The 25,799-nt window shown below is 45.4% G+C and overlaps 1 protein-coding gene and 1 long non-coding RNA gene across 4 annotated transcripts in view; one reads left to right on the top strand and one right to left on the bottom strand.

The window, feature by feature from the left end:
• The window catches only part of TSPAN2 (tetraspanin 2), a 39,093-nt gene extending 22,070 nt beyond the window's left edge, over positions 1-17,023 (bottom strand). For all 3 annotated transcript variants that reach the window (XM_047784931.1, XM_047784932.1, XM_047784933.1), the window contains exons 1-2: positions 16,871-17,023; positions 1,009-1,111 (exon numbers count right to left, since the gene is read on the bottom strand). In XM_047784931.1, coding sequence (XP_047640887.1) covers positions 1,009-1,111; positions 16,871-16,939 — 172 coding nt within the window. In that variant the 5' untranslated portion in view covers positions 16,940-17,023. The remainder of the gene's footprint in view (positions 1-1,008; positions 1,112-16,870) is intronic.
• On the top strand, positions 6,964-21,058 carry LOC125129809 (uncharacterized). Its single transcript, XR_007135563.1, has 3 exons — positions 6,964-7,186; positions 7,612-8,014; positions 20,514-21,058. It is a non-coding gene; the product is annotated as an uncharacterized LOC125129809 (long non-coding RNA).
• Positions 21,059-25,799: the final 4,741 nt, after the last annotated feature.

The raw sequence follows: 25,799 nt of genomic DNA, 5'->3' as shown, positions 1-25,799 counted from the left end.
GCTCTGAGTGGGGCCTGGACTTTGGATCCCTCCCAGGAAACAGACCCTGCTCTTTTTAGGATTTGGAGCAGATATTCTGCACAAAACCCTGCTTCTCCTTAAGCTCAGAGGTTGCCATAAGCAACTGAAGCATCCTCTATGGCAGGCACATATCCTAAAACAGCCAGTCCATAGGGCTATCACCTAGCCCTGATGGTCTTGGGCTTTTTGAAATCTAGAGTCCAGGTGCCCTTAGCTGGGGCAAGAAAAAAAAAGCCCCCAAAGAGGACTAGAAGTAGATCCAAGGGAACTAAACCCAGGGGGAAACACTCAGCCCTACTCAGCCATGGTCTTGGAATTAGAGGCTACCCAGCCTCACACTCCCTCCTCAGCCCTTTCCCACAGCTGGGGGGAGAGGCTACTCCCCTCCCCCACTGAGGCCTCTCCCCAGGGCAGCCCTCTCCCCCTCCCCAGCCCCTCCCCTCTGCAGACCCCAGTCATGGAGGGACTAAGATCAGCGTCTCCACATCTTGCAATGTCTCTTCATTTTGAATTATGCGTCTCTTCTAGACAATTTAGAATTTAAGACCACACATATAAAATACCCAGCCCTGACTGGGCAGGAGCCCCCATCACCCCAGAGGGATGAGTGAATAACTGACTTGGTAGTGTTCTGCTTCACTCAGGGGGCAAAGAGGGTTTTCCAAGTCTTTGGAAATGAACTGTGGTGACATGCTGCCCTTCTTTTCTTAAGGAGGCTGAAAGAAGCACAACACCCCAGTGCCTCCTGGTCTTCCTTGGTTTTGGAAGCAGAGGGATAAACCATGTGTGGGGTGGGCTGAGTAGGGGTGGCAGGGCCCTCTCCTCTCTGCCTGGATTGCACAGCCCCCTCCCAGGGCCAGGTGGGCACACAGGGCTCAGGTTTGCCTCCTCTCTCCCTCTGCCCGCCTCCCACAGAAGCCTGGGTGCAGGCTCCGGCTCTAAGCCCAGCAGCCCCAGCTAAAGCCCAGGAAAGCTGAAGTCGCTCACCCATGTAGAAGTACTCTGGGGACTTGTCCTCCGAAGAAAAATCCTTCATGGTGCCTCCAAACCGAAACCACAGTCCAAAAGCAATGACAGCCGACCCTGCCAGCTGAAAGGTAAACAGCATGCTCTTACAAGGGAGGGGAAAGTGTGTGTATGACCCGGGAGGCCTGGGGCAGCAGAATGCTGAGGGCTGGAGGGGGCCCCCCTAAGAAACCAGCTCATCATTTCATGGTAGGGGTGAAAGGATGTGCTCGCAGCCTCCACCCCCAACCCCAGGTCCCTGATGTGATGTTAAAACTGGGGCTTCCTGATTCCAAGCGCAGAGTTTCTCCATTCTGCCAGGCTGCCCTGCGGTTATAGGGCACATACAGCCCAGCTCAGGAGGCGTCTCAAAGTGTTCCAGTAACAGCCCCCGAAGGCGTCTGCTCCCTGTTTATTGTCCCCTGCCGGGCACTTCAGACTTCCTCACCAACACCACAGTGAGAAGGGACTGTGTTTGAGCCGCCAGGTCACCAAGAGCAAGATGAACTCTGAGACCGGGGAGGGGGCAAGACCTACTTTTCTAAGTGGGAAGAAAACATGCCAACTTCAGAACCCGCCTACGCCTCCTGAGCGAGCAGCGCCCAGTGAGAAAGCTGTTTCAGAGGCGTCTAGACCTCTCCGGTCACTGATCATTGCACTGCACTGCCTAGGGATGGTTTTGCAGGCAATAAGGGAAACTGGTGGTTTTTTTTATTTGTTTCTTTTCTTTCTTTTCTTTTCTTTTTTTTTTTGGTTGCTATTTTGGGTTTCCATGGAAAGCAAGAAAGGAAAAAATAATTTTCTGAAAAAGCATGGTCTGTGTGCCGTGTGGCTCATGGAGAGGCTGAGTGGCTGGCGCAGGCAGTGCTGGGCAGGCTGGCGGCTGGTAGAGTCATCGCCTGCTTCCTCTCAGCCACTCTGAGGGCTTTTGTGAGACTCCGCACCAGGGCTGGAAGCCTTTTCTGCCATTGCAGGACTGTCACAAAGGCCCACCAGTGGGCTCCGGCATCCTCTTTCCCCGCAAACACTCATCTCAAATTTCATTGTATCAATAAATCAATGGATAATTCCCTGCACACCTTCTGGACTCAAGGCACCAGGGGAAAGTAAGCAGAGATGTCAAAAGAGCCTGCTGGTTCTGCTGACCCATACAGTTAGTGTTGGGCTGCCCTAGCCCATCCTGGACTGACACTTTAGAGGCTGCTGGCCCACAGGGAGAAGCAGATATGAGAGATGCTGGGCACAGGAAGACAGAAGCTCACAAGCCAGAGAAGTAGAGGTTTAATAAGGAAAAATGGTTTCAAGGTCAGGGTCAGACCAGAGCCCTGTTTATAAGGAATCCTGCTATCTGTGGGCTATTACAAAGGGCGGGGGCTATCTGGCCGGACTTGTTTGAGGATGTTATCTTTCTTCACCCTCCTCCCACCCCCTCACCCAAAGCCCATTCCCTCCGTGGCCGGCTTCTTCAGAAGAGCAGCAGGGCCGCTGCAGGAGGAGTTGGAGAGGCTGAGTTCTACCAGCTGCGATCCAATGTGGAACGACTAAAAGTTTCCAGTACTTACAGGAAAGCACTAATTGGATAATGTGAGGGACAGCAAAAGGAACTGGGCTCAAAGGGGCTATAAAAGATTTTTCAATTTTTAAAAAGGGTAGCAAGGCATGGAAAAATATTCCAAAGAAGTCATGTTAAAACATTAACCATATTTCTCTTCGAAGGATAAAATTACAGGTGACTTTTCTCTTTTAGCTATATACTAAGTTTTCTGCATGAAGCATAGATTACTAACGTAAGTTTAAAAGTGTGACGAGGTGGTTTATCTGATCAACCCAGAAAAGATGGTGGTGGTGGGGTTTCTTGGGCTGTGCTTTACTTTGGGAGGAAACCAGCTTTGAGGTGATTGCTGTTTCTGGTACAGGGAAGACAGCGATGGCCTTGGGAAAGCCCTGTCCTTGGGGTGTCGGGGGCTGCTGGGGACAGATGTGCTCAGCAAAGCCTCAGAGGCAGCCCTGCCCGCCCCGCCTCTGCAGCCACTCAGTGGAAAGAGTTTCCAAATACAAAGCAAAAATCTATTGACAGAGGCATCAGGCCAAGGCCTGCAGCCACCAAGCAGACTGTGGAGGAGGTGACGGGTCCCAGGGACACCCTACCACGAGGCCACATTTTTGGCATCTCTGTACACAAGCTCTAATTTATAGCTGTCTGGGATCATCCTCCCAGACGGAATACATTTGTCCACTTCTGGCACAGATGTGTTTGATGCATAATGGAAAATTAAAAGAGAGGTTGCAATTTAAAGCCATGGGGCAATGAGAAGAAATCTGCACTTGCTCATCCACGTCCCCCAACCCCAAACCACATGGGTTTCCTCCTGGGCCAAGGAAACTGTGGCATAGCTGAATGTCATCACTGTGAGGGAATCCTCCCAGCACGCCGGGGCAGGGATGCTGTGGGTGTGGACCCCTTCGAGCTTGAGATTGTTGCTGATGACAGCGATCGCTGCTTTGGAAAGGCGCGTCGGCAGAGACCACGTAGCCCTTTGGTCTTTTTGAACTCACCGTTCCTGCAAGGCTCTTGAAATACTCTGTGTTCACTGGACTTGGGTGGTTCTACTATATACCAGAAATTGCTTGGGGAAAAAAAAAAATCCATACTGACTGCAGTCTAGGCAGGAACAAAGTGAGCAAGTCTAGTGTCAGTAAGCCCCATCATGGCTCATCATCCCATATCTCATACTCTGTGTGAGCCTCTAGTCCTAAAGTTTCACCCTACCAGACCAACTGCCCACCCCCACTCCATGCCCCCATTCTTGCTTCTCCTTTTATTCTCAGCCCCTCTTTGCATTCAAATGGGACCCTGCACCTCAGTCACAGCGGGAACAAATAAGGATGGAGAGGCCGCCCCATTGTGTCACTTTCCTCCTCATGCCTCACCCGCCCTCTTTTCCTTCCCTGTCTTTGATGGAGTTCTGCAGTCCTGATTGCGTACCATGCCGTGCTGTGATAAACATTAGGGAAGCAAGGAGGAAAAAAGCACGACTCAGTCTGACATGGAGGTTAATCCCATAAAGCAATAAATGCCATAGGATGCAGGATGTGTGCTCAGTGGAACTGCGTCACTGCCCAGGGATTAGAGCAAAGTGTGACAAATGGTCTTCAGCAGAAGTCATTCCCTTTTGACATGCATGGAAGAATGAGTTGGAAGTCACTGAGCAGGGAGGGATGGAGGCGTGAACAACAGGCAGAGGGAACTGGATAAGGGCTCCACTCCCTTCCCTAGGACACTGTGCTGGGGAGAGAGGAGTCTGGGGGAGGTCAGGGTTGGGGCTTGAAACAGGAGTTGGGGCACATGGCTTGTGGCCTCTACTAAGCTTGCTACCATTTTGGAAAGCCCACAGCAGAGCCCTGAGGGGAGGGGAGGTGGGAGCCATCATTTTGATAGGGACAGTCAGGAGCAGGAGTGTTGCCGGATGCCAGACACAGTGAGGAGCCAAAGATAACAACCTGTGGCTGAAGGCTAAGGGCTGAATGCCATGAGTGCTGAGGACCCACCTTGCCAGCCAAAGAACTTTTCTGAGGGCTGCTCTGCACCCATGGCTGTTACTGATCTCCATGCCTTTGGAACAATTACCATTAGAAATATTGTCTTTCCAGGAGTGGACTTTTCCAAACAACAGCATGAATAGGACTTCAATGTTAATCATTTAATACACATCAATTGAGCATCTATTGTGAGCCAGGAGCCAAGGATTCATAGGTAAGGAAGATCCAGTTCCTTTTCCAGAGGGTCAGGGAGAAACTGATCCCCCTCTGTGGCCCAGGAGGGATTCTGACACAGCAGGTGAGAATTCCATCAGAGAACCAGCCCCTGAGAAGATGCTAGACATGATCATTTTTTTGTGTCACTGCTTCTTTTCTGAGTACCAACTGTGCATTAAGCACTCAGAGAATGTGATACAGCAGGATTTTGAAGACAGAGTGTGTGTGCCATTGAAAAAAAGAGGAGAGAAATAAAAGAGAAAAAGAAGGCAGTGAAAGGGAGAGACAGTGACATATAAATCCATGTCATTAGGGGATTACCCAGTACAATTATATTATGTTTTTTCATGGGCAAGTTATTTCAGTAGCTAACCATACTCTAGAGAGTTTGTAGGACAAAGTTGCAAATTGTTAGCATATGTCCCTGGAGACGACAGTGCGGGTTTTAAAACTAAAGTAGTAGAAGAGAGGACTACAGACCTGACCAGAAAACTTTTTTTTTTGTCTTTTTAGGGCCACACCCGCCGCATATGGAAGTTCCCAGGCTAGGGGTCAAATTGGAGTTACAGCTGCCGCCTATGCCACAGCCACAGCCATTCAGGATCTGAGCCCAGTCTGTGACCTACACCACAGCTCATGGTAACACCGGATCCTTAATCTACTGAGCAAGGCCAGGGATTGAACCTGCGTCCTCATGGATACCAGTCAGGTTTGTTACCGCTGAGCCACAATGGGAACTCCCAGAAAACTTTTAAAGCAAAGTGGATGGTCGAAAAGTTTCCTGTAAGTAATGTCTATCTGCCAAAACTAGTCATTTAGCATGATGCAAAGCTTGTTAATGGATTTCAATTTTATTGTACTGGATTTATTTCCACTCTACTGGGATTGCTGATGAAATGTTCTATCTTGAGGACATATTTTTTAACTTAAAAAAATTTTTTTTCCATGAATCACAAACATGGTTCTTAGGAAGGCACGAAATTAGAGGGAGGGTGGTGCTAAGATACAAAAATGTAAAGATCACTCTGTAGGCCTGGGTCCTCCATTCTGTTCCGCTGCCCCTCCCCCAACCCCTGGCTTCCAGCAGAGGGGAGCCAACCCTGATCGCAAAGAGCAAATACATGCTACTCTGTTATCTGATGACTAAACCCACCAGAAAGCCCATTTTGGGGGTAAGAAGCATCACTTAGGGAAATTCTCGGACAGCTCAGGTGTTTTACTCTAGATGGGAGAGACGGTTAATTGTCCTCAGATGCTCCGGCCAGTTTAAGTTTCTTCTCCCACCTTGGGGACCCTGCTCTTGCTATTCCCTCAGCTTAGAAAGCTCTCCTCCGCTCCCCCGACCCCTGGCTCACACCCACTCACAGCTGTCAGCTCTGATGTCACTTCTTCTAGGAAGCTTACCTTGGCCTAGCTAGGTACTTTCCTCCATGTCTCATATAACCATTTCTGTTTAAATATTTCTATAATTAAAATTTATAAATTATAAAAATATTAAGGCCTGAGCTGTGTGAGGGCAGGAACAAGATCTATATGGCTGTGTAACAAGTACCTACCTCTCTGCCTTGCAGAGCCAGCTCCCAACAAATATCTGTTAAATGAATGAATGGAGGCCCTTCACAAAGGTACCATTTAGCTGTGCTGTTGCCTGAACTGTGTCCCCCTAGATTCATTTGTTTAAGCCCTAACCCTCAAAGTGATGGTATTTGGAGGTGGGGCCTTTGGGAGATGATTAGTTTAGATGAGCCTATGAGGGTGGGACCCCCATGATGTGATTCCCTCATAAGAGAAACCAGAGCTTGCTCTCTCTCCCATGTAGGACACAGGGAGAAGGCAGCTGTCTGCAAGCCGAAGAAAACTCTCACCAAGAACCAAATTGGTTGATACCTTAATCTTGACTTTCCAGCCTTTAGAACTGTGAGAAATAAATTCCTGTTGTTGAGGCCACCCAATTCAGCTAATTTTTTTTTTTTTTTTTAGGGCAACCTGACCTAAAGCAGGCTGCCGGGAGCAATTAAGAACAACCTCCTTCAGAAGTTCCCATCATGGCGCAATGAAATGAAATGAAATGAATCTGACTAGGAACCATAAGGTTGCGGGTTCGATCCCTGGCCTTGCTCAGTGGGTTAAGGATCTGGTGTTGCCATGAGCTGTGGTGTAGGCCGGCAGCTAAAGCTCTGATTGGACCCCTAGCCTGGGAACCTCCATGTGCCGTGGGTGTGGCCCCCAAAAGACAAAAAGACCCCCCCCAAAAAGAACCTCCTTCACAGCCCTCCAAGGGAGTACTTCACAAAGCACAAATGTCAAATTCATCTGCACCTGGGAAACACCATGCAGACACCTCAGAGAGCACCATGTGATGACACTCAGCCAAACACTTCCCCGCGGAAAAACATCAGAGCAGGTAGTATCAGTTCTGTGTTTTCCTAAGCCTGTGGGGATGCATGCCATGCCTCAGAGAGAGACACAAAAAAACAAATCTCTACACCCTTAATATAATCATGGCAACACACACACACACACACACACACACACACATTCACACACTGCACTTGAACGGAAGAATAACATAATTTCTGTATTCCTGCTCCTCCACATTATACATACCCAACTCTTTGGCAATTCTCTTCTTTGGGATGATGTCACACAAAGCAGGAAATGACACTTCAACCCTAGAGATTTCATTAAAAGCTTTTAAGCTAATACTTACTCTTGGTGGCAATTCTCATCCCAGATGGAATCATGCAATGAAAACTTACAATTCTTGATCTAACTGCAAACCATATTATGATACCATAAGGGTAATGGAGTTTTATTTTATCCTTTTAGCAGGCAGAAGTCAGAAGCACATTGGCTCTAGAAGATGATACTAACTTTCTCAAAGAGGAAAGCCAGCCCCCAAGATTTTCATCCTATTATGCAGTGAAAGCAAGGCAAGGATTCAGATGGCACTTTCTCAAATTCAAGGATTCTGTCAGAAGAAATACGAGAGCCAAATGCCATATGATATTCAGGCAACACCACCTCCAGGAAATCTGCTGTCCTTGCTTCACTTCAGGACCGGGCGAGGCAGAATTGGGAGGCAGGACTGTGGCGGTGGATGGTGAGATGGCTGTTAGTCTGGAAATGCACTGGCTGGATCCCAGTGTTTCTGAGTTCCCCTGTTATTTTCCGCATAACGATTTCGTAGGAACAAGCTCATGCTAAGAAATTCCTGAAAGACTTCCTTCAGGTAAGGATATATTTTAAAATCAGTGCTTGTTTCTCTGCACTAATGGAAGGGTTCAAACCATGACAATTCAAACCATGACAGAATCAGGAGTGTTCTATTCATCTCTGGAAAGACAATCGGGTTATATATTTGTGCCATACACTCCTTTTGGTTTAGGTTGTTACAGAGTTAACTAGTGGGGATCAACTGACATTGCTAGGGTGGGGGGCAGTATAGAGGGGCTGGGTGGGGGGGTGGGATACCAAGCTCAGGGGAAGGAAACTGAGCCAGGATGAAAAGCTTGTGGTGAATGACAAAGCAGATAACTTATATATAGGTATGGAACATGTATGTATTTATTCAGTGGTTGTACATAATGGCTTTTTTTCTAAAGAAATACAGGAAAAGGAGAGGAGAGATGGGTAAGAATTAGGAGAAAGATGATGGCTGTATATTTTTCTTCATACAGTAAAACAAATGCCACAGACTACTGGCTAAAGATTCCAGTGAGCAGATGGCTTTATCAAATGAAGATCAAGTACAACTAAACTAGGAGTTCCCTGATGGCCTAGTGGTTAAGGGCTTGGTGTTGTCACAGCTGTGACTTGTTACTGCCTTGGCACGGGTTCAATACCTGGCCCGGGGAACCTCCCTGTGCTGCAGGTGTGGCCAAAAGGAAAAAAAAAAAAGGTACAACTAAACTAAAATCCAATACACCAAGTCACCAAAGTTACTTAAAGCCCATGTTTGCCTTACCTGACCTAGGGGATGAGCTCCAGGAGGACAATAATGGTCTTTTCTATGTTCCCTGGACCTCATCCTTGCAGCATCCAGCTGGCTCATACTCCAGGCTTGCTCTCTGAGTAAACACCGCCTTGAGGGCTACCCTGATTACTGTGACAGCTCATCTATGGTGAGCTTTACATAAGCAAAGATGGAACATTAAACATATTTATTTTACAGCCAAATATTTTTCAAGGTAGTTTGAGAGATGTGCTCTTGGGCAGATAAACAGGATTCTTAAATATAGATCAATAATAATGATCATCAGCTGGTTTTAGGTGTTGCAGAGAGACAATAAGAGAAAAAATGTTTCAGGTAAAACTTAGGTTAGATCAGAACAAGTCAAAACACTTTGTGTATTAAAAAGTTAGCTTGAATGGAACTCAGCAGAAATAATGAAAGTCTTGTATTCTACAGGTTTCTCCTAATAGTAATTTGACCAGAAACCATTTGGGGTCGGGAAGGCAGGCAGCCCTGGGCCATTTACAGGGGACTAGACAGATACAGCGTGGGCAAGGGGACCACATGAGCTCCCCAGATGAGTGGCAGCAGCTTCTAAGCCCCATCTGTGCCCTGTTGGCGAGCTTTGTTGTACCTGCCCAATTCTCTCACTCTAGTTTATAAGTGACTCTTTGCCAGTCACCACTACAATGGGAAGGACAGGGCCTGGCAAACACTGTGGAACATTTGCCAACTGCTCTTCTAGAAAATTTTCCTTCTTCTGAGTGTTCAGACTGAATAATGATGCTCTTGGACAGGGGAGTAACAAAAACATCCACATGTATATGCTGTGCTGCCCAGGAGTTGTAGCAGATAAAACTAGGGGATCTAGGCATCCTGGGTTTGAATCAGGCCCTGCCACTTGCTAGTCCTGTGATCTTGGGCAAGTCCCTTAACCTCTCTACCCCTCAGCTTCCTCAGCTGTAAGGTGGAGATAATAATAGTGCCTCTTGAAGAGATTAAATGAGTTCACGTTACACACCAAGGACAGGGAGTGTTCAACATTTATTGTTATTATGTTAGTAAACTCGCTAAGGTTACATTCAAACTGAAAACTTAATCCCACTCAGCATAGGAAATGCCACAGCCATAATTCTAATGACTTAGTCCTCTGTGGCCTTCCTCTACCAATTCTTATTTTAGCTCTACACTCCTTCCGTGGCAGCTGGGATTCCCTTGAGGTTTCTAAACCTCTAAACTAGGTATGTCAGCGCCCCTTTCCAGAAACTATGTTCCTCTTCTCTCTTTGGTTTTAGTTTTTATAAGACCCAATAAGAGAAAAACAGGAAAAGATGACTGATGAGAGAAAGAATAACTATATTCAGGCCAGAGCAAAATAGAATTTTCTCCAATGACGTAAACGTAAATGTTCTCCATCTGTGCTGAGCAAAACTGCAGCCATTAGCCACCCATGGTTATTGGGCACTTGAGATGTGGCTAGTGCGACTTAAAAGCTGAATGCTAAATTCCTTTTAATACTAATTAAATTTGACAAGCCACATGTGGTTAGTAGCACAGCCACCATATTGGAGACTGCAGGTCTGGAATTCACATGCTCATCACAGCTACAAACTTCTCTCCTTGTCAGTCTGCAGACTTGGAGTGGTTGAGAGCCGAGACTCTGGGGCCACACACAGAAACCCAGCTCTGAGGCCCTGGACAAGGCTCTTAAATGTTCTGTACCTCTGTTTACTCATACGTAACAGAGGTGACAATAGGTTTTTTTTTCAGAAGGTCATTGTGAGGATTAAAGAAATTTCCCAATTAAATCCAAAGAGGATGAAAAAAACCTGCCAGGGTAACCCCTATTCCTCTGTATGATGTGTCTGTCTGGTCATCCTGTGTCACAGGCCTCTCTCTCAGTTCCTTCCCCTTAATTACTTATCAAGCATGACATGATTTGTCTCAATGGTCAGTGCAGTATCACTTGTTTTAGGAGAACAGCCCTGTTGTGATATTAACTGCCAGTGTTAAGGTGGGGGATGGAGGGTATGTGCTCTTTTGTCACACATGGTTGAAGACCCAAAGATACTGCACATTCTGGAATAACACAGGGATATGCAATGGGCAATGGGCAGGTGGCCTCCTGGTAATTGTAGAAACCATCAAATCTTAATGTTAAAAAGAAACGTCTTAAAAAATAATGGTAAAGTGGTAACTACAATTAAGAGAACTGCCACAAGGAAGCCAGGTGAGCTGGCTAAGAGGCCCTGCCCCATTTAGAAACGAGAGCCACCAGTGTGTCTTTGACCTCTTCAGGCCACATCAAAACCAGTCATTCTCAAAGTGTGTTCCCTGGACCAGCAGTATCAACATCATCTGGGGACTTCTTAGAAATGCAGACTTATGAATATACATTTGAACAAGATTCCTGGGTGACTGTATGCACATTAAGGTTCCAGAAGCACTGATCGCCAAAGGTTTCCCTATTTCTACACACCAGCCTCCCCTTGGTAGGACAGGAGCAGGGCAGGGAACAAATAAACAGCTCCCACACTAGGGGCAGGAGGGGTGCTAGAAACTGCTGAAGCTCCTCCCAGTGCCTGGGGTGGAAGAAGGGGGATACCAGCACAGCATGCTCCACCCCAAAGGAGCAAAGACATTAGAGAGACCATCAACTACAATCAAAAGCACCATAGAACACCAGATAAAGGCCTCTTCTCGAGTGCCTCAAGATCAAGGACTTGGTCATTCTTTTTTTGGCTGTGCTTGGGGCGTGAACATGTGGAAGTTCCCAGGCCAGGGCTCAAACCTGAGCCACATCAGTGACAATGCCAAATCCTTAACATATAGCTTACCAGGGAACTCCTCAAGGACTGTGACTTAACCATTTTTGAATGCCTCGCATGTGGCAGGGTGCTGAGCACATAGCAGGTGGTCAACACATGTTTGCAAAGTGACTCACTGCAGAGGAAGGAATCTCTCCTTTTGACTCCACGCCTTTGATAAACTACAAGAATCTTGCCACTCTGCTTGGCTGGTTGGACTTAGAACACCTGTTTCCCACTTCCTACTTTTACAAATCTCTTGAACTCTGGATTCTGCTTTCCTACTTGTATTCTAGGGTTTAAATATGACTACCACTAATATGTTATTATTTACTATGCACATGTAATTACTGTACACACACTTACTACTTTATATACATTTACTCATTTTATCTGCACCAAGATTATAGCTCCATGTTGGTACCTGCTTATATCCATTATATAGATAAAAAAAATGGAGGCTCAAAGAGGTTAAACAGCTTACTAACCAAGCTCACCTAGTTAGTAATCAGTTCAGCCAGGAACTCAGGCAGTGCAATGCCAGTATCCACCTTCCATGCTTTGAATTTGTGGATATGAATTACCACACTGCCTAGACCTGGCTGAGGTCTACCAGACTCCCAGAACGATAGCTCTGGATTCTGCAGACTGGCCCCCATCATATAGCCTGTGCCCCTCCCAGCACCACTGGGCCCCTCTCGTCCACAATAGGGGAAGCTGGCCACTGCTGTCTCCCTGTTGACAGGAATCAGACATGGGGACTATCCTACAACAGGGCCAAGGAAATCCCTGTCTGCCTTCTGGGGTAGTTGAGCTTTTGGGTGGACCCCAAAGAATACTTTCTTCAGATTTTTTTTTTTTTTCAGCTAGTCTTTCTGACATGTGGTAGCTCTGAAGTCACTGTTTGAAATAAGTTTGGGAATGAGGAGGAGGCAACCTCTGTAGGCTTCAGTAGAGTCAAACATCTTTCACTCCCAAGCCTATGAGACACAGTCTTTCCTAAAAGCACCTGTCAGGCATCACCAAGGGAAACCCCAAAGCTGCATTAATAATGTTGAGAAGGAAAGGAGAGCAGCTTCAAGCAAACCATATATAGCATCCGACTTTCGACAATGAATGGTTCTGCTTCCTGTTGGTGGGCAACCCTTAGCCGCTCATACAGCACAATGATAGGAAAACGCTGAGCATACAACAATGAACCAAGAAATAAACAGCGCCAGTTTTTTTTTTTTTTTTCCTTTAAACCAACATATGTGGCTTGGTGGATTGTGGTGTTTTATTTATATCACTATGCAACGAAGGGAAAAAAATAAAGGTGATTTCAGTGAAAGGCATGGGACTATGCCATGCTATCTTATCGTAGTGTCTGAGTTTAGATATGACAGATGTTGGGAGGGGTTTCATATTAGGCATCAACCATGATAACAGAAATTAATTTAATGGGGCTCGGGGCTGGGCTTTACTTTTGTTTTGTTAAAATTCAGTGGTGAATACAGTCAGCAGCCCTGGGCCAGGGAGTGCTGTGCTGGCTCCGGCAGGATCTGGTTGAATGTTTATAAAATCAGAACAGCTGAGGGAAACTTCAACCAAGCTGCCAGAAGGAGGTTGCAAATCAATTTGTCAAATTGCAGATCACAAAACATACCCCGGCCCCGCCTGTGTCTGCCTTCTGGTGAGTTCCTGACAGGAAAGGAAGTGCTGTCACCCAGGGGACCTCATACCTCAGAAGGACAGGCACACAAGCATCTAAGAGTGTGTGTAAATATTACTCTAGAAGTCACAGCTAACACCTATCCTTCCAGGAAAACTGTCCCCTGCCCTCTGCCTCTTCCTCAAACTTCCCACAAACCCCTCCAACCAGGAAACAACAACTTCAGAAACTAGGGTTGGGCTTTTCTGGAATCAGGTTCCCTTGGTTACAGTGAAGGTAGATACCTAGACAATCTATCCCAATCGCTTTCCTCTAAATCATAAGCAACCTGTTTTGGGTCACCCCTTTCCCTTTGGTTGTACCCACACAGACACGGGGGAGCTCCCTGTGACTGTTGCTGATCCCTGGTCCCCACAACACATGGAACTGGGGGTGAGGAAGGCCCCATATTCCCCTCCTGGGCCTCTCTGTGCAAAGAACAAATTGACATGTAATGAGCAGGAAGAAATAGGCTCAGGCCTCTGATAAAGCTGACAACTATCTGTGCCAATTGAGAAGGGCCTCTGGGTCAAGTTCCTGAATTCTTTCTATGGATATTTATGGAGTGCCTTCTATGTGCTGGGTACTATTCTAGGCACTAGAGATATATCCATGAAAAAGATAGAAAAAAATGCCTGCTCGAGTATTCTAAGTTCTAGTGGGGAAAATCCACAAGGGCAAACTGAGAAGCTAATGTGTAATTATTCTAAAATGAAGACAAGCTGCAAGTCACTTGGCAAACATATACACTATTCCTCGCTACCAAGGGACTCTGGGGAAAGAGGGCTTTCATTAAACACTTTCTTTGTGCCAAGCACTTAATAATAAACACGATAATTTTAAAAATGTGAGCACTTAGTATATACTAGCTCATAGGAAGGTGAAGTCACATACTTTATATATTTCCTTTTAATCCTCTCAACAACTCTATTACCCCAACTGTTTGGCTAAGAAAACAGAGCCAGAAGTAAGAATAACTTGCTCAAGCACACTCTGCTTAGGATCTTTGCACTTGGGCCTGATCCCTTTGTCAGCCATCGGTCACACTCACCCTTGCTCTGCTCCTCTGCAGGTGAGTGGTATGTCACCCCCTCACCCTTGTCCACCTCCATTCTACCCATCCTTCGAGCTTCAGCTTAAACATCCCCTTCTTCAGGAGAACTGTCCTAACTCCTCACCATTGCTGCGACCCTTTCTCCGAATGCCTTAATTGGATCAGATACATAAAAAGTCACATCTAACCCCAGTGGCTAACATATGGTAGGCACTCAAATATTGCTTTGTCCTACTTCCTTCCTTCCTGCGTTTAGGGTCAGAAGTGTCAAATTTGTCACTTGATTATATACTGTATAATTTGTTTGTTGTTGTTCTATATGTATTGGTCTTATTTCCTCAACTAGATTGGCAGCTTAGGGAACCGTAGTTGTTTATAAATTATATATATTTATTAATATTTATATATGTATCAATTTTTTTCTTTTGGCCACACCTACAGCATATAGAAGTTCCTGAGCTAGGGATCAAATCTGAGCTGCAGCTGTAACCTCCACCACAGCTGCTGCAATGCCAGATCCTTAACCCACTGCATTGGGCCGGGGGTTGAACCCACACCATTGCAGAGACAACACGGGATTCTTGACCTGCTCTGCCACAGCGGGAACTCCTGTATCAGTTATTTTTATAATTCTTATTTAATGATTGTTTAACAGAATGGTTCTCAAACTTGAGCATGCATCAGCATTTCCTGGGTTTGTTTAAATAGATGGCTAGTTCCCTCCTCCAGAATTTCTGATTCAGCAGGCCTGTGATGGGGCTGAGAATGTGCATCTCTGACAAGTTCCTGGGGAGGTGCTGATGCTGCTGGCCCAAGACTCACACTTTCAGAATCAGTGGTTACTAAATGGGCCACAGTGCTTAGGAGCATGAAGGCTGAGTTTGAATCCCACCTCTGCCACTCATTAGCTGTGTGACCTTGGGCAAGTGGACCTATTTGAGCTTCTGTTTCCTTATTTGTAAAAAATGGGGATAATAATAGAATGCACATCAGGATTGTTGTGAGGATGAAGTTGATAATGAATGCCACGTGCTAAGCACTATCCCTGACAGGTTGAAAATGCTTAATAAATGCTGCCTATTATCTCTGGAAAGTCTGGCATAACATCAGGCACTAAATAAGCACTGAACCCAGCCTAAGGATTCCTTTTAAGACTTAGATAAAACTTCTTTTGTATTTGTAAGCAGTGAGAGTGAAGAGTGTCACTGAAGCATGACATCTATAATTAACAGCTTTTGAAATTAAGCCAGACTATTAAAAAGAACAATATAAAGGACCTTCAGAAATTCCCCTCTCCATATTACGCTGGATGTAAACGCCATGTACAAAGTGTACAAAAGCCATGTGTATTTTTAAAATTCAGGGCTGTCTACAGGGTACCTCCTTTATGCCTTCCCCTGCTGAAGGATGCTGAGGATGGCAACTCGACCTCTGAGAGTTTGGAATAGCTGGAGTCACCCAGGCATCTTAGCTAATGGGTTGGCAGTCACAAGCAGAGACCATCCTTCAATAATTAATTAGTTGGAGTCACAGGAAGACAAACTCCCCAGAGCCGATAAGGCAACCACCAACCTCCTCTATCCCAGTTGTTTCAGAGCACCCAGTCCCCTGCTACTCCCGCCTAGCTCTAAAAACCTCATCTCCCAAAGGAAGATATGTATTTTCCTTCAGGGTCTGTCTGAACAGTTACAGTGGCTGATTCTCTTGAGGAAGCCCAAGAGGTAATGTGCAGACAAGACAATTTTCAGACCTTGTCTCCAGCCCTTCAGGGCCTGAGACAGAGTATCCTGGAATGGAGAGATGTCTAGCCCTAATTTTGTCCCAATAATATAGAATATAAGGGTCGTGGCCCTGTCTGTGAACCTCTAATCCCGGGAATGTTGTTCATTCAATGCAAAGTTGAATGAGATCATCTCTGGGAGCATTAGTATTTAGCAGAGGCTGTGGGCTGGGGGTTGTGGTGAGGTGCAGCTGCTCCTTGGAAGCTCCTCCCTTCCGCCCATTCACTCGAAGAAGAGCACAACCAGCTCCTTCCATCCAGCGGTACCCTCCCCCAATACCCAGAAAAAAGACGACCCCCCCCATACCACTTCCATTTCTACTCCGATTTCCTATACAAGCCCCATCACAGCCAGGTGCTGTCTGCACACACTCCGGATGGGGTCCGGGTGCTCTGGCCAGGCCCCCCCCCCCCCCCCCCCCCGCCTCCGGCTCCAGCAGGAAGGCAGGGCGAGAAGGGGGTGTGTGCACGGGGTCCAGAGGTGAGGAGAAGCTGTTGTCCCCGCACCGGGAGTCATGAGGCAACAGATGAAAACCAAGGCAGAGAGGTTGCTCAGAGGGAAGAGCCGCACAGGGTCTCCTCTCCCCTTTCCTTTGCTCAATCTCTCTCGGTCCGTTTTATCCCCCTCTTTCCCTCCCCCCAACCTTTTGTCTGCTTTTTTCTCACCACCTCCGCCTTTTTGAACACCCTGCCTTCTGGAGCCCAGCTTCAACACCGCAGCAGTCAGCCCCCGGGGGACTCTGGCCCCTGCGCCCCCGCCCAGGCCCCTCCCCTCTCCGGCCCTCTCGGCTTCGGGTCTCACCCAGAAGAGCAGGTTGAAGCCGAGCAGCAGGTACTTGATGCACCGCAGGCCCCCTCGGAAGCGCCCCATGCTGCGGCCCGGGCGGCGGGATCTCGAGTTCCCAGGCCCCGGCTCCGAGCGCCGGGAGCGGCGGGAGCCGGCGGGGAGGGGGTGGAGCTCGAGGGGCGGGGGCGGGGCCTGCGGGGGCGGGGCGGGAGCCGGCGCCCAGGGTGAGAGGGCCAGCGAGGACGCGGACCGAAAGGCTGGTGGTGGGTGCAGGTCGAGCGGCCTGAAGGAGCAGTTACCCCCTTCTGCCCTTGGAAACAGGGACGGCCTCCTTCCCTCCCCGGGCCCTGAGGCGCCAGGCTTGCAGTGGTTATGCGAGCATCTGCGAGAAAGGAGCGTCCGCCGCGACTCGAGACCCGTTTAATCAGAGCTCTGTGCAGAGACTCACTTGAGGCCTGCGGTGAGGGTAGTGAATAAGGACACGGCCCTGGTGGCTATGGAAACCTAGGAGAGTGGCCTCAGGTAGAAGAGATAGTAGGAAGCACCCCATGCCAAGGCCGTCCTGAAGCTGACAGTACCTGGCGCGGGGTACCCAGGCCGGGGCACTGGGTCCCGGGCTGTGGTTCCGAAGCGCCTTGTGAGCGCACAGGCCTCGGAAGCCGCTTCTAGGGGACCCTCCCTTGGCCCCTCCCGTGCTCCTCCGAGAACTCTTACCTTAATAGGCAAGAACTGGGAGAAGGCGCGGGATGGGATGCGGCTTTCTTGCGCCGGGAAGGCTGCTCCCCACCCCCTTGACTTGGCCAGCAGAGAGTCATTCTCCCCGGGTCCTGCTAGATTCCACTTATGGGAGCGCTTGGAAAGGAATCCAAATTCTCGGGGATTATCGTGATGTGGAGATGGGAGCAAAAGGGGACAGGTTTTGTTTTGCTTTGTTTTATTAAGTTAGGCTGCTGGTGGGAAAACCAGGCTCCCACTCCCATTGACTAAGTGTCTACAATATGTGGTGCCAGACAGTGCGGGGGCGACACGAAGGTGTAAAATCCAGGGAGCCTATGCATTAATTCAGTAAAATTTTAAGTACCTGTTATAGGCCAGGCATAGTAGCAAGCCCCAGGGGCTGGACAATGAGGAGAGAGCTAGGCCGGATAACACCAGCTCGGGTGGTAGAGACAGATCTGTAAGCAAATAGTTATAGCCAGGTGAGGATGAGCCAGGAGATAGGTAGGTTCTAGCATAGACATTTACAGCCAGCCACTTGTTTATACTTGGAGATAGAAATAACAACAGGAACAAGGTAAATAACTCACTTTGCTTTCTGTAGACACTTTAAACAGGGGCAGAGAGGGGCTAAGCCCTCCTTGGGGAAAAGATCAAGAGGTCACATACTTCCCATCCTTGGGGTCAGGGAGACTCCAACTACGCATGTGCAGAAAGACCCCTCAGGGTCAGAAAGGGAGGGGGCACCAGGCCAGAATAAGTCCTGGTAACCTTCCCATAGGCCCTTGCTCTGGAATCTATCTTGGCCAAAAGATGTGCCTGCGTATCTGGGCAGACCCTGGGTCCAATCAGCTGTAAGAAGGAAAAGAAGATAACTGGCCAAAGGAAAACAAAAACTGGAAAGAACTGCCGCTATATAAGTGACCTAAATCATCCCCTTGGCATGCTTCCCACTAGCAGGGGTGTCCACACTCCTCTCTGAGTGTGCTGTTTGCTTTTAAGCTGCTCCTCTGTGTGCTCTCCCACATGTTGTATTGTGCCTCTAATAATAAACTTTGTAGCTGTTTTTACAGTTTTTGCCTCCTTGAAACATTCTTGCTTTCAATGGGGGCAAGAATCAGGGCAACTCTGCTTTTAGACTTTAGCCTCTAGGTGGTCTAGTAGCTAGGACACCCAGTTTTCACCCAGGCTGCTCAGGTTCAATTTCTGAGCAGAGAATTAAGATGTCAGTTCAAGCCATCACTTGCCTCTCTGAGATCAAGGAGGTTGGGCAAGGTTCTGGTAAGCATCACCCAGCCTCATGGCATTGGGCAGGGAAGGCTTTGCTGAGGGTGGTGGACCTGAGCTGGTCCTGAATGAGTCTGAGCAGAGAGGAGGGGCAGATGGGGCAGCATGTGCAAAAGCACAGGGCCTAGAGGACACGGCCTCCTGGGGGGAGAGGGGGACTGTGAGAACTGCAGTAGCCCAAGGGGAGAGGAGGGAGGTGCTAGGGCACAGCTTTCAGTCAGCTAACCAAAGTGCAAAACTATCCTGGGGCCTTGGTTTCCTCATCTGCAACAAGAAGATAAGTGTGTACCTCATAGAGCTGTGAAGATTAATGAGTTAATATTTGTAAAGTATCTAGAACAATGCCTGGTACAGAGTAAAGTACTATGCAAGAGTTAGCTCTCACTGTGTTGCTTGACTCCATCAGCCAATTGCTACCATGTTGCCGTCTTTGCTTCCATCTGTGTCTTTGGACATGGATGAATATTTCATGAATTTTATTTATGAAAATGAATAGAAGATAGAAAAATGAAAGAGTGGATTCTGGTAATAAGCATAAGCCCCAAAGAGTGAAATAGAGGCAGAGATGAAAGTTATTAGGCATGCAGAAGGAGGCATATCTTTAGTTTCAGTCAGACACATTGTAATTAATTTCTGATCTGTTATAAAATAAAAGAACTAAATTAAAGAATAGTGTCTAGTACCTAGTAGGAATTCAATAAATCATTGAACTGAATGAACAACAATGATATACTTTAAATATATTGTTGAATTTTTGTCTCTAAGACAAAATACATGTAGAGACTATATTTCTATACTCTCTGGGAACAGAACTCCTATTCTAAATCTATTGTTTTTTCATACTACAATTTTATCACACATGTATTAGAGACAGATGTTGTCTGCCTAACACAACAGATATAAATATTGAATGTAGACTTTCCCAGCCACCTGCCTCCAGCAAAGCTGTGTCCTAGGGGAGCTGACCCTTGTCAGGACTAGGGCAGCCTAACTGCTAGTATGCTTTCAAGATTACATTTTTATTATATGAAAGTAGGAGACTACATTAAATGAATAAGGAAGTGAGCCTTTAAACTAGACATTATGCAAAGCCAGAGAGGGGAGCTAAGCAGGAGATAAAATGGTTGTATTTCTATTTTTAGTCAAATTGGGGCTACATGGAATATGATTTGAAGTTAAGACTTGACTAATTAAGAGACTGTTACAGCAGTTCAGGTAAGAAATGAGAAACTGAACCAAGACAGTGGCAGTCGGTATAGGAAGGAGGCTCAGATTTGAGAAATATTCTGAGACTTGATGAAAGATCAAGACAGATTGGATATGAGGAATAGGGAAAAGAGGCAGGGATAACTCCTGGGTTTCTTAATTGAGTAACTAGGCAGATCATGGAACCATTTCAGAGACGGTGGAGGAGGTTTCAGGAGTGAGTGAACTCACTTGTCACCCAATCCTACATCCAACTTAGAGGATAGGAAAGCTGTGTACTTGCTTCCTGGTTTCATTGCAGCTAGGGTGGCTGTGTGACATAGATCTGATTAAGGGGATTTATGTGGAAGTCTGTTGGGAGGCTTCTGGAAAATCTGAAATTGCCTTGATAAGAGGTTCAGTTATCACTGGCATTGCTTCCTTCCCTTTTCTCCTGTCTTGAACTCAGACATGGTGCCTGGAGCTGTAGAACATTTTGTGACTATAAGGAAAGGCCAAGAGAATTGCAGAACTGCCAGCCAGGAGATCGTTGAACTGTTGAACCAAAACCAGAAGCCACCTCCAGATTTCTTGTTGTGTAAGAAAAATAACCCTCATATTGTTTGCCTCATATTCTGTTACTTGTCACTGATGAAATTTCTAACTGACACAGGAAGACAATAAATTCATATTTGGCTCTGTTGAGTTCTAGATATGATGGGAAATCCAGATGAAGTGGTCCAGGAGACAGATGGAAATATGACTGGAGTTCTGGAGAGAGGTTTGGACTGTAAGTTAAGGTTAAAGATTCATCAGCAAATGTTGATAATGGAAACCAATGGTCTCCAAAGTTTTGCTCACGCAGCCCCAAAAAGAATTATGAAAAAATGTATTCTCCCTTGCACATTTCTCCCAATATTTTATTATGAATGTTTTCAAGCACACGAAAAATTTGAAATAATTGGGCAGTGTACACCATCCACTCAGCACCTAAATTCTACCATAAATATCATTCTGCTTTAGTTACATTACTTATCTTACATCTGCCTGTCAATCTATCTAATTTTTTATGCATTTCCAGATAAATTTTAGACATTAATACATTTTATCCTTAAACTCTTCAGAATGCATACCATTAGCTAACATTCAAATATTCATTTACAGTTTCTTTTTTTGGGATAAAATTTGTATCAATGCAATGTTATTTTAAGTATACCATTTGATGATTCTTGACAAAACCTTCTGCCTTTCTAACACCAGGCCCTATTAAGGTATAGGACAGTACTATCATTATTAGAAAGTTCCCTTTTACTTTTTTCCAGTCAATCTATGGCCCCACCCTCCCAGAGGTAACTACTGTTTTGAATTTTTTTCACCATAGATTAGTTGTTCCTGTTCTATAATGTCGTATAAATGGACTTGTACAGTATTTACCCTCATACGTTAACATATAAAATTATTTATTATGAGTATTTGCAAAAGGTGTCATTTCCGATGTATTTTAAATATTGATGTTTTAAAAGAAAATGGTCACATCTCTCATTTTAATGCATAAACTAAATGCCAGTGTGATCTGCCACCTACCATTATTCTTTTTTGTTGAGGTTGTTTATCAGGTTTTTTGTTTGTTTGTTTGTTTTTGTCGTTTGAGGGCTGCCTCCGAGACATATGGAGATTCCCAGACTAGGGTGTAATCAGAGCTCTTGCTGCCGGCCTAGGCCAGAGCCACAGCAACACCAAACCTGAGCTGTGTCTGCAACCTACGCCACAGCTCATGGCAACGCCAGATCCTTAAGCCATTGAGCGAGGCCAGGGATCGAACCCACAACCTCATGGTTCCTAGTCAGATTAGTTTCCACTGAGCCACGACTAGAACTCCTGTTCATCAGGTTTGATGCTTAAAATGACTGCATGAAATTTTTGATCAAGACTTGTATATGATGATCTTTTCAATTTTTAAACACTTTTCATTGATGAAAAAATTAATTCAAAATAATGTTTTAAATTGAGGTATAATTGAGATATGATATTTTAGATGTAGGACATAATGATTTCATATATATATTCATCATCTATTAAGAATACATAGACAAGCTCCTCTTTAATATGGTGTATTATTTCTTTAATTTTTTTTTTTTTTTTTTGGTCTTTTTGCCATTTCTAGGGCCGCTCCCATGGCATATGGAGGTTCCCTGGCTAGGGGTCAAATCGGAGCTGTAGCCGCTGGCCTACCCAGAGCCACAGCAACGTGGGATCCGAGCCTCGTCTGCAACCTACACCACAGCTCACGGCAACGCCGGATCTTTAACCCACTGATCGAGGCCAGGGATGGAACCCACAACCTCATGGTTGCTAGTTGAATTCGTTAACCACTGAGCCACTATGGGAACTCCGGTGAATTCTTTTTTTAAAATTGAAGTATACAATACTTACAGTATTGTGTTAGTTTCAGGTATACAGTAGAGTGATTCAGTTTCATATGTATGTATATTTTCAGTTATTTTTCATTACAGGTTATTATAAGATATTGAATATAGTTTCCTGTGCTGAAGAGTAAGCCCTTGTTAATATCTATTTTATATATAGTAGTGTGTATGTGCTAATCCCAAATTCCTAATTTATCCCTCCTCACTATCTCTTTCCCCTTTGGTAACCATAAGTCTGTTCTCTATTCTGTGAGTCTGTTTATGTTTCATAGATAAGTTCATTTGTGTCATATTTTAGATTCCACATATAAGTGATATCATATGGTATTTGTCTTTGTCTGGCTTATTTCACTTAGTATGATATTCTCCTGGTCCATCCATATTGTTGCAAATGGCATTATTTCATTGACTAAGTAATATATATACATATATATATATGGAACCATCTTCTTTATCCATTCATCTGTCAATGGACATCTAGGTGGCTTCCATGTCTTGGCTATTGTAAACAGTGCTGCTATGAACATTGGGGTGCGTGTATCTTTTTGAATTGGAGTTTTCGTCTTTTCCAAATATATGCTCAGGAGTGGGATTGCTGGATTATATGAGCTCTATTTTTAGTTTTTTAAGGAAACTCCATATTGTTTTCCATAGTAGTTGCATATGGTGAAAGTTTTACGGCTTTCTTTTTTCTCCTTGAACTTGTATTTCCATTTCACTTTTTCCATGAAATGTAATCCTAAAGTAATATATTTTTACTTGAAAAAATTTGAAAGATTTTTCTTAAATGTCTTTATATGCTTGTCTGAACAAATATTATTTTAAGTTTATTAAAAGAAAATTAAATTTTTCCTCCCAAGACTATAAGGCTCTAAGTGTTAATTAATTTCTTCTAGACTGAGTTATCATTAAAATTATTCTTAGTATACAATTGATTAAAATAACAAATATAGTTTAAATAAGCAATCATTAAACATAGTAAAATATTACTGGAAATTCTTCTCTTAATAAGAGTTTGGGATTTTTTTCTACTAGTTTATGTATCCATAAATTAATACTCCTTATTGCTAGAACAACATAGGGCTCAGTATAAATTCTCTTAATATTTTTTATTGCTTTGATATTAATGCTGAGAATTTTTGTTTAGACAAATAAGAAAATGGGGATGGAAGAAGTTATTATAGCAAGGCCAATCAATTCTTTAAACCCCTCTGAATTACATGTCCCAAATCACATACTGATCCATCATCAAAAACTATTTCTAATGATTAATCAGCTGACAACTTCATTTAGTCTTTCTTCAATTTTGTTGGAACCATGGTTGGAACTCTTCTAACTTACAGGAGCATTTATTACCCATATTATAGTCATTCACTATAATAAGGTCATTATAAGTGGTCTCAGTACCTATAGGAATTTTTCTAGTTGCTGGCCCAGAGGATATTTTTACATAAACTCTGGAAAAGTGTGCCATAATCAGATTTAGGATGAGTGAGAGGTAGCTTGTGAAGGAAGACACATTGAGCACAGGCATCTTCTCAGGCAGATTGATTCTAGGAAGCAATACACATGGATATTGAAAATCTGGAAATTGATTCTTTAAAAACTATTCACATTGGAATACCCTCTGCAAAGATTCCTTACATGGCCAGCATAGGCATGCCCCAGAGAAAGAAGGTTATTTTAAGCCACGAGAATGGATGCTATGGCCAGGAAGAATGTGAAAGTGTTGGGGACAGAAACTTTAGAACAACAGCATCGTAGGAAGTGGGCAGAGATGTAACACTCAAAGGAAACTGGGAAGAAGTGGAAGTAAGAGAAAAATCAGAAGAAAGTGACAGCACAGAGGCCACAAGAGGAAAGAGTTTCTGAGAGGAGGAAATGGGCGCAGAACAAATACCTCAGCAATAACAGGTGAGGTTATAGTTCACTGGATTTGGCATTATGGCAATTTAGAACCTTGATAACCCAGGTAAGAGCTATTTCAGAATAGCAGTGGGGATGTGCCAGAAGCCAGACTGCAGTTTAGGAGTGAATGGGCTGTGCGAAACTCACAATGATTGTGCTTTCAAGAACTAGCTTAGGAGTTCCTTTTTGTGACGCAGCATAAGCAAATCTGACTAGTATCTATGAGAATGTAGGTTCAATCCCTGACCTCACTCAGTGGGTTAAGGATCTGGCATTGCCGTGAGCTCTGGTGTAGATCACAGACGAGGCTTAGATCCGGCATTGCTGTGGCTGTGGAGTAGGCTGGCAGCTGCAGCTCTGAATTGACCCCTAACATGGGAACCTCCATGTGCTGCAGATGCAGCCCCAAAGAGGAAAAAAAAAAAAAAAAAAGGATTAGCTGAAAGATGGAGTTCCCACTGTGGTCCAACAGGATCAGTCAGTGGCATCTCTGCAGTGCCAGGACTCAGGTTTGACCCATGGCCCAGCACAACAGGTTAAAAGATCCATTATTTCCTGGCCTGAGAATGCTGCTGGGTAGCCTAAATAAATAAAGTTTTAGCAGAAAGAGGGGTGGAGCAAGATGAGGGAGAAGCAAATTTTCTTTCTTTCTTTTTTTTTTTTTGTCTTTTTTGCCATTTCTTGGGCCGCTTCTGCGGCATATGGAAGTTCCCAGGCTAGGGGTCTAATCGGAGCTGAAGCCTCTGGCCTACACCAGGGCCACAGCAACACGGGATCCGAGCTGCGTCTGCAACCTACACCACAGCTCACGGCAACGCCGGATCCTTAACCCACTGAGCAAGGGCAGGGATCGAACCCGCAACCTCATGGTTCCTAGTCGGATTCGTTAACCACTGCGCCACGACGGGAACTCCGCAAATTTTATTTATTTCCTTGCTTCCTTAATGGAAAAGGTGTGAACATAGTTTTAGTCCTTGAGGGAGAAAGAAAGGTTGAACAAGAAGAAAAGCAAGAGCAGGGTCTTAGAAGAAGCAGAAAGTGGCTGGGAGCCAGAGCACTGGTGGGCATTTGGAGAAAGGAGAAAAAGGCAAGGGTGAAGTTGTAGAAAGATTTTGTACCCCGGATTTCTTAATCCCAATATTTGAACTCCCGGGAGTTCCCATCTCGTGGCTCAGCAGAAGGGAATCTGACTAGTATCCATGTGGACGGGGGTTCAACGCCTGGCCTTGCTCAGTGTGGGTTAAGGATCTGGCGTTGCCGTGAGCTGTGGTGTAGGTTTCAGATGCTGCTTGGATCCCGTGTTGCTGTGGTTGTGGCCGGCACCTGTAGCTCCGATTCAACCCCTAACCTGGGAATTTCCATGTGCTGTGGATGCGGACCTAAAAAGCCAAAAAAAAAAAAAAAAAGAAAAGAAAAGAAAA

Source organism: Phacochoerus africanus, chromosome 6 (genome assembly GCF_016906955.1).
Source record: "Phacochoerus africanus isolate WHEZ1 chromosome 6, ROS_Pafr_v1, whole genome shotgun sequence".
In the NCBI taxonomy this organism is placed as follows: Eukaryota; Metazoa; Chordata; class Mammalia; order Artiodactyla; family Suidae; genus Phacochoerus; species Phacochoerus africanus.
Note: the sequence above shows the minus strand (reverse complement) of the source record. Positions and strands in the feature narration are given on the sequence as shown.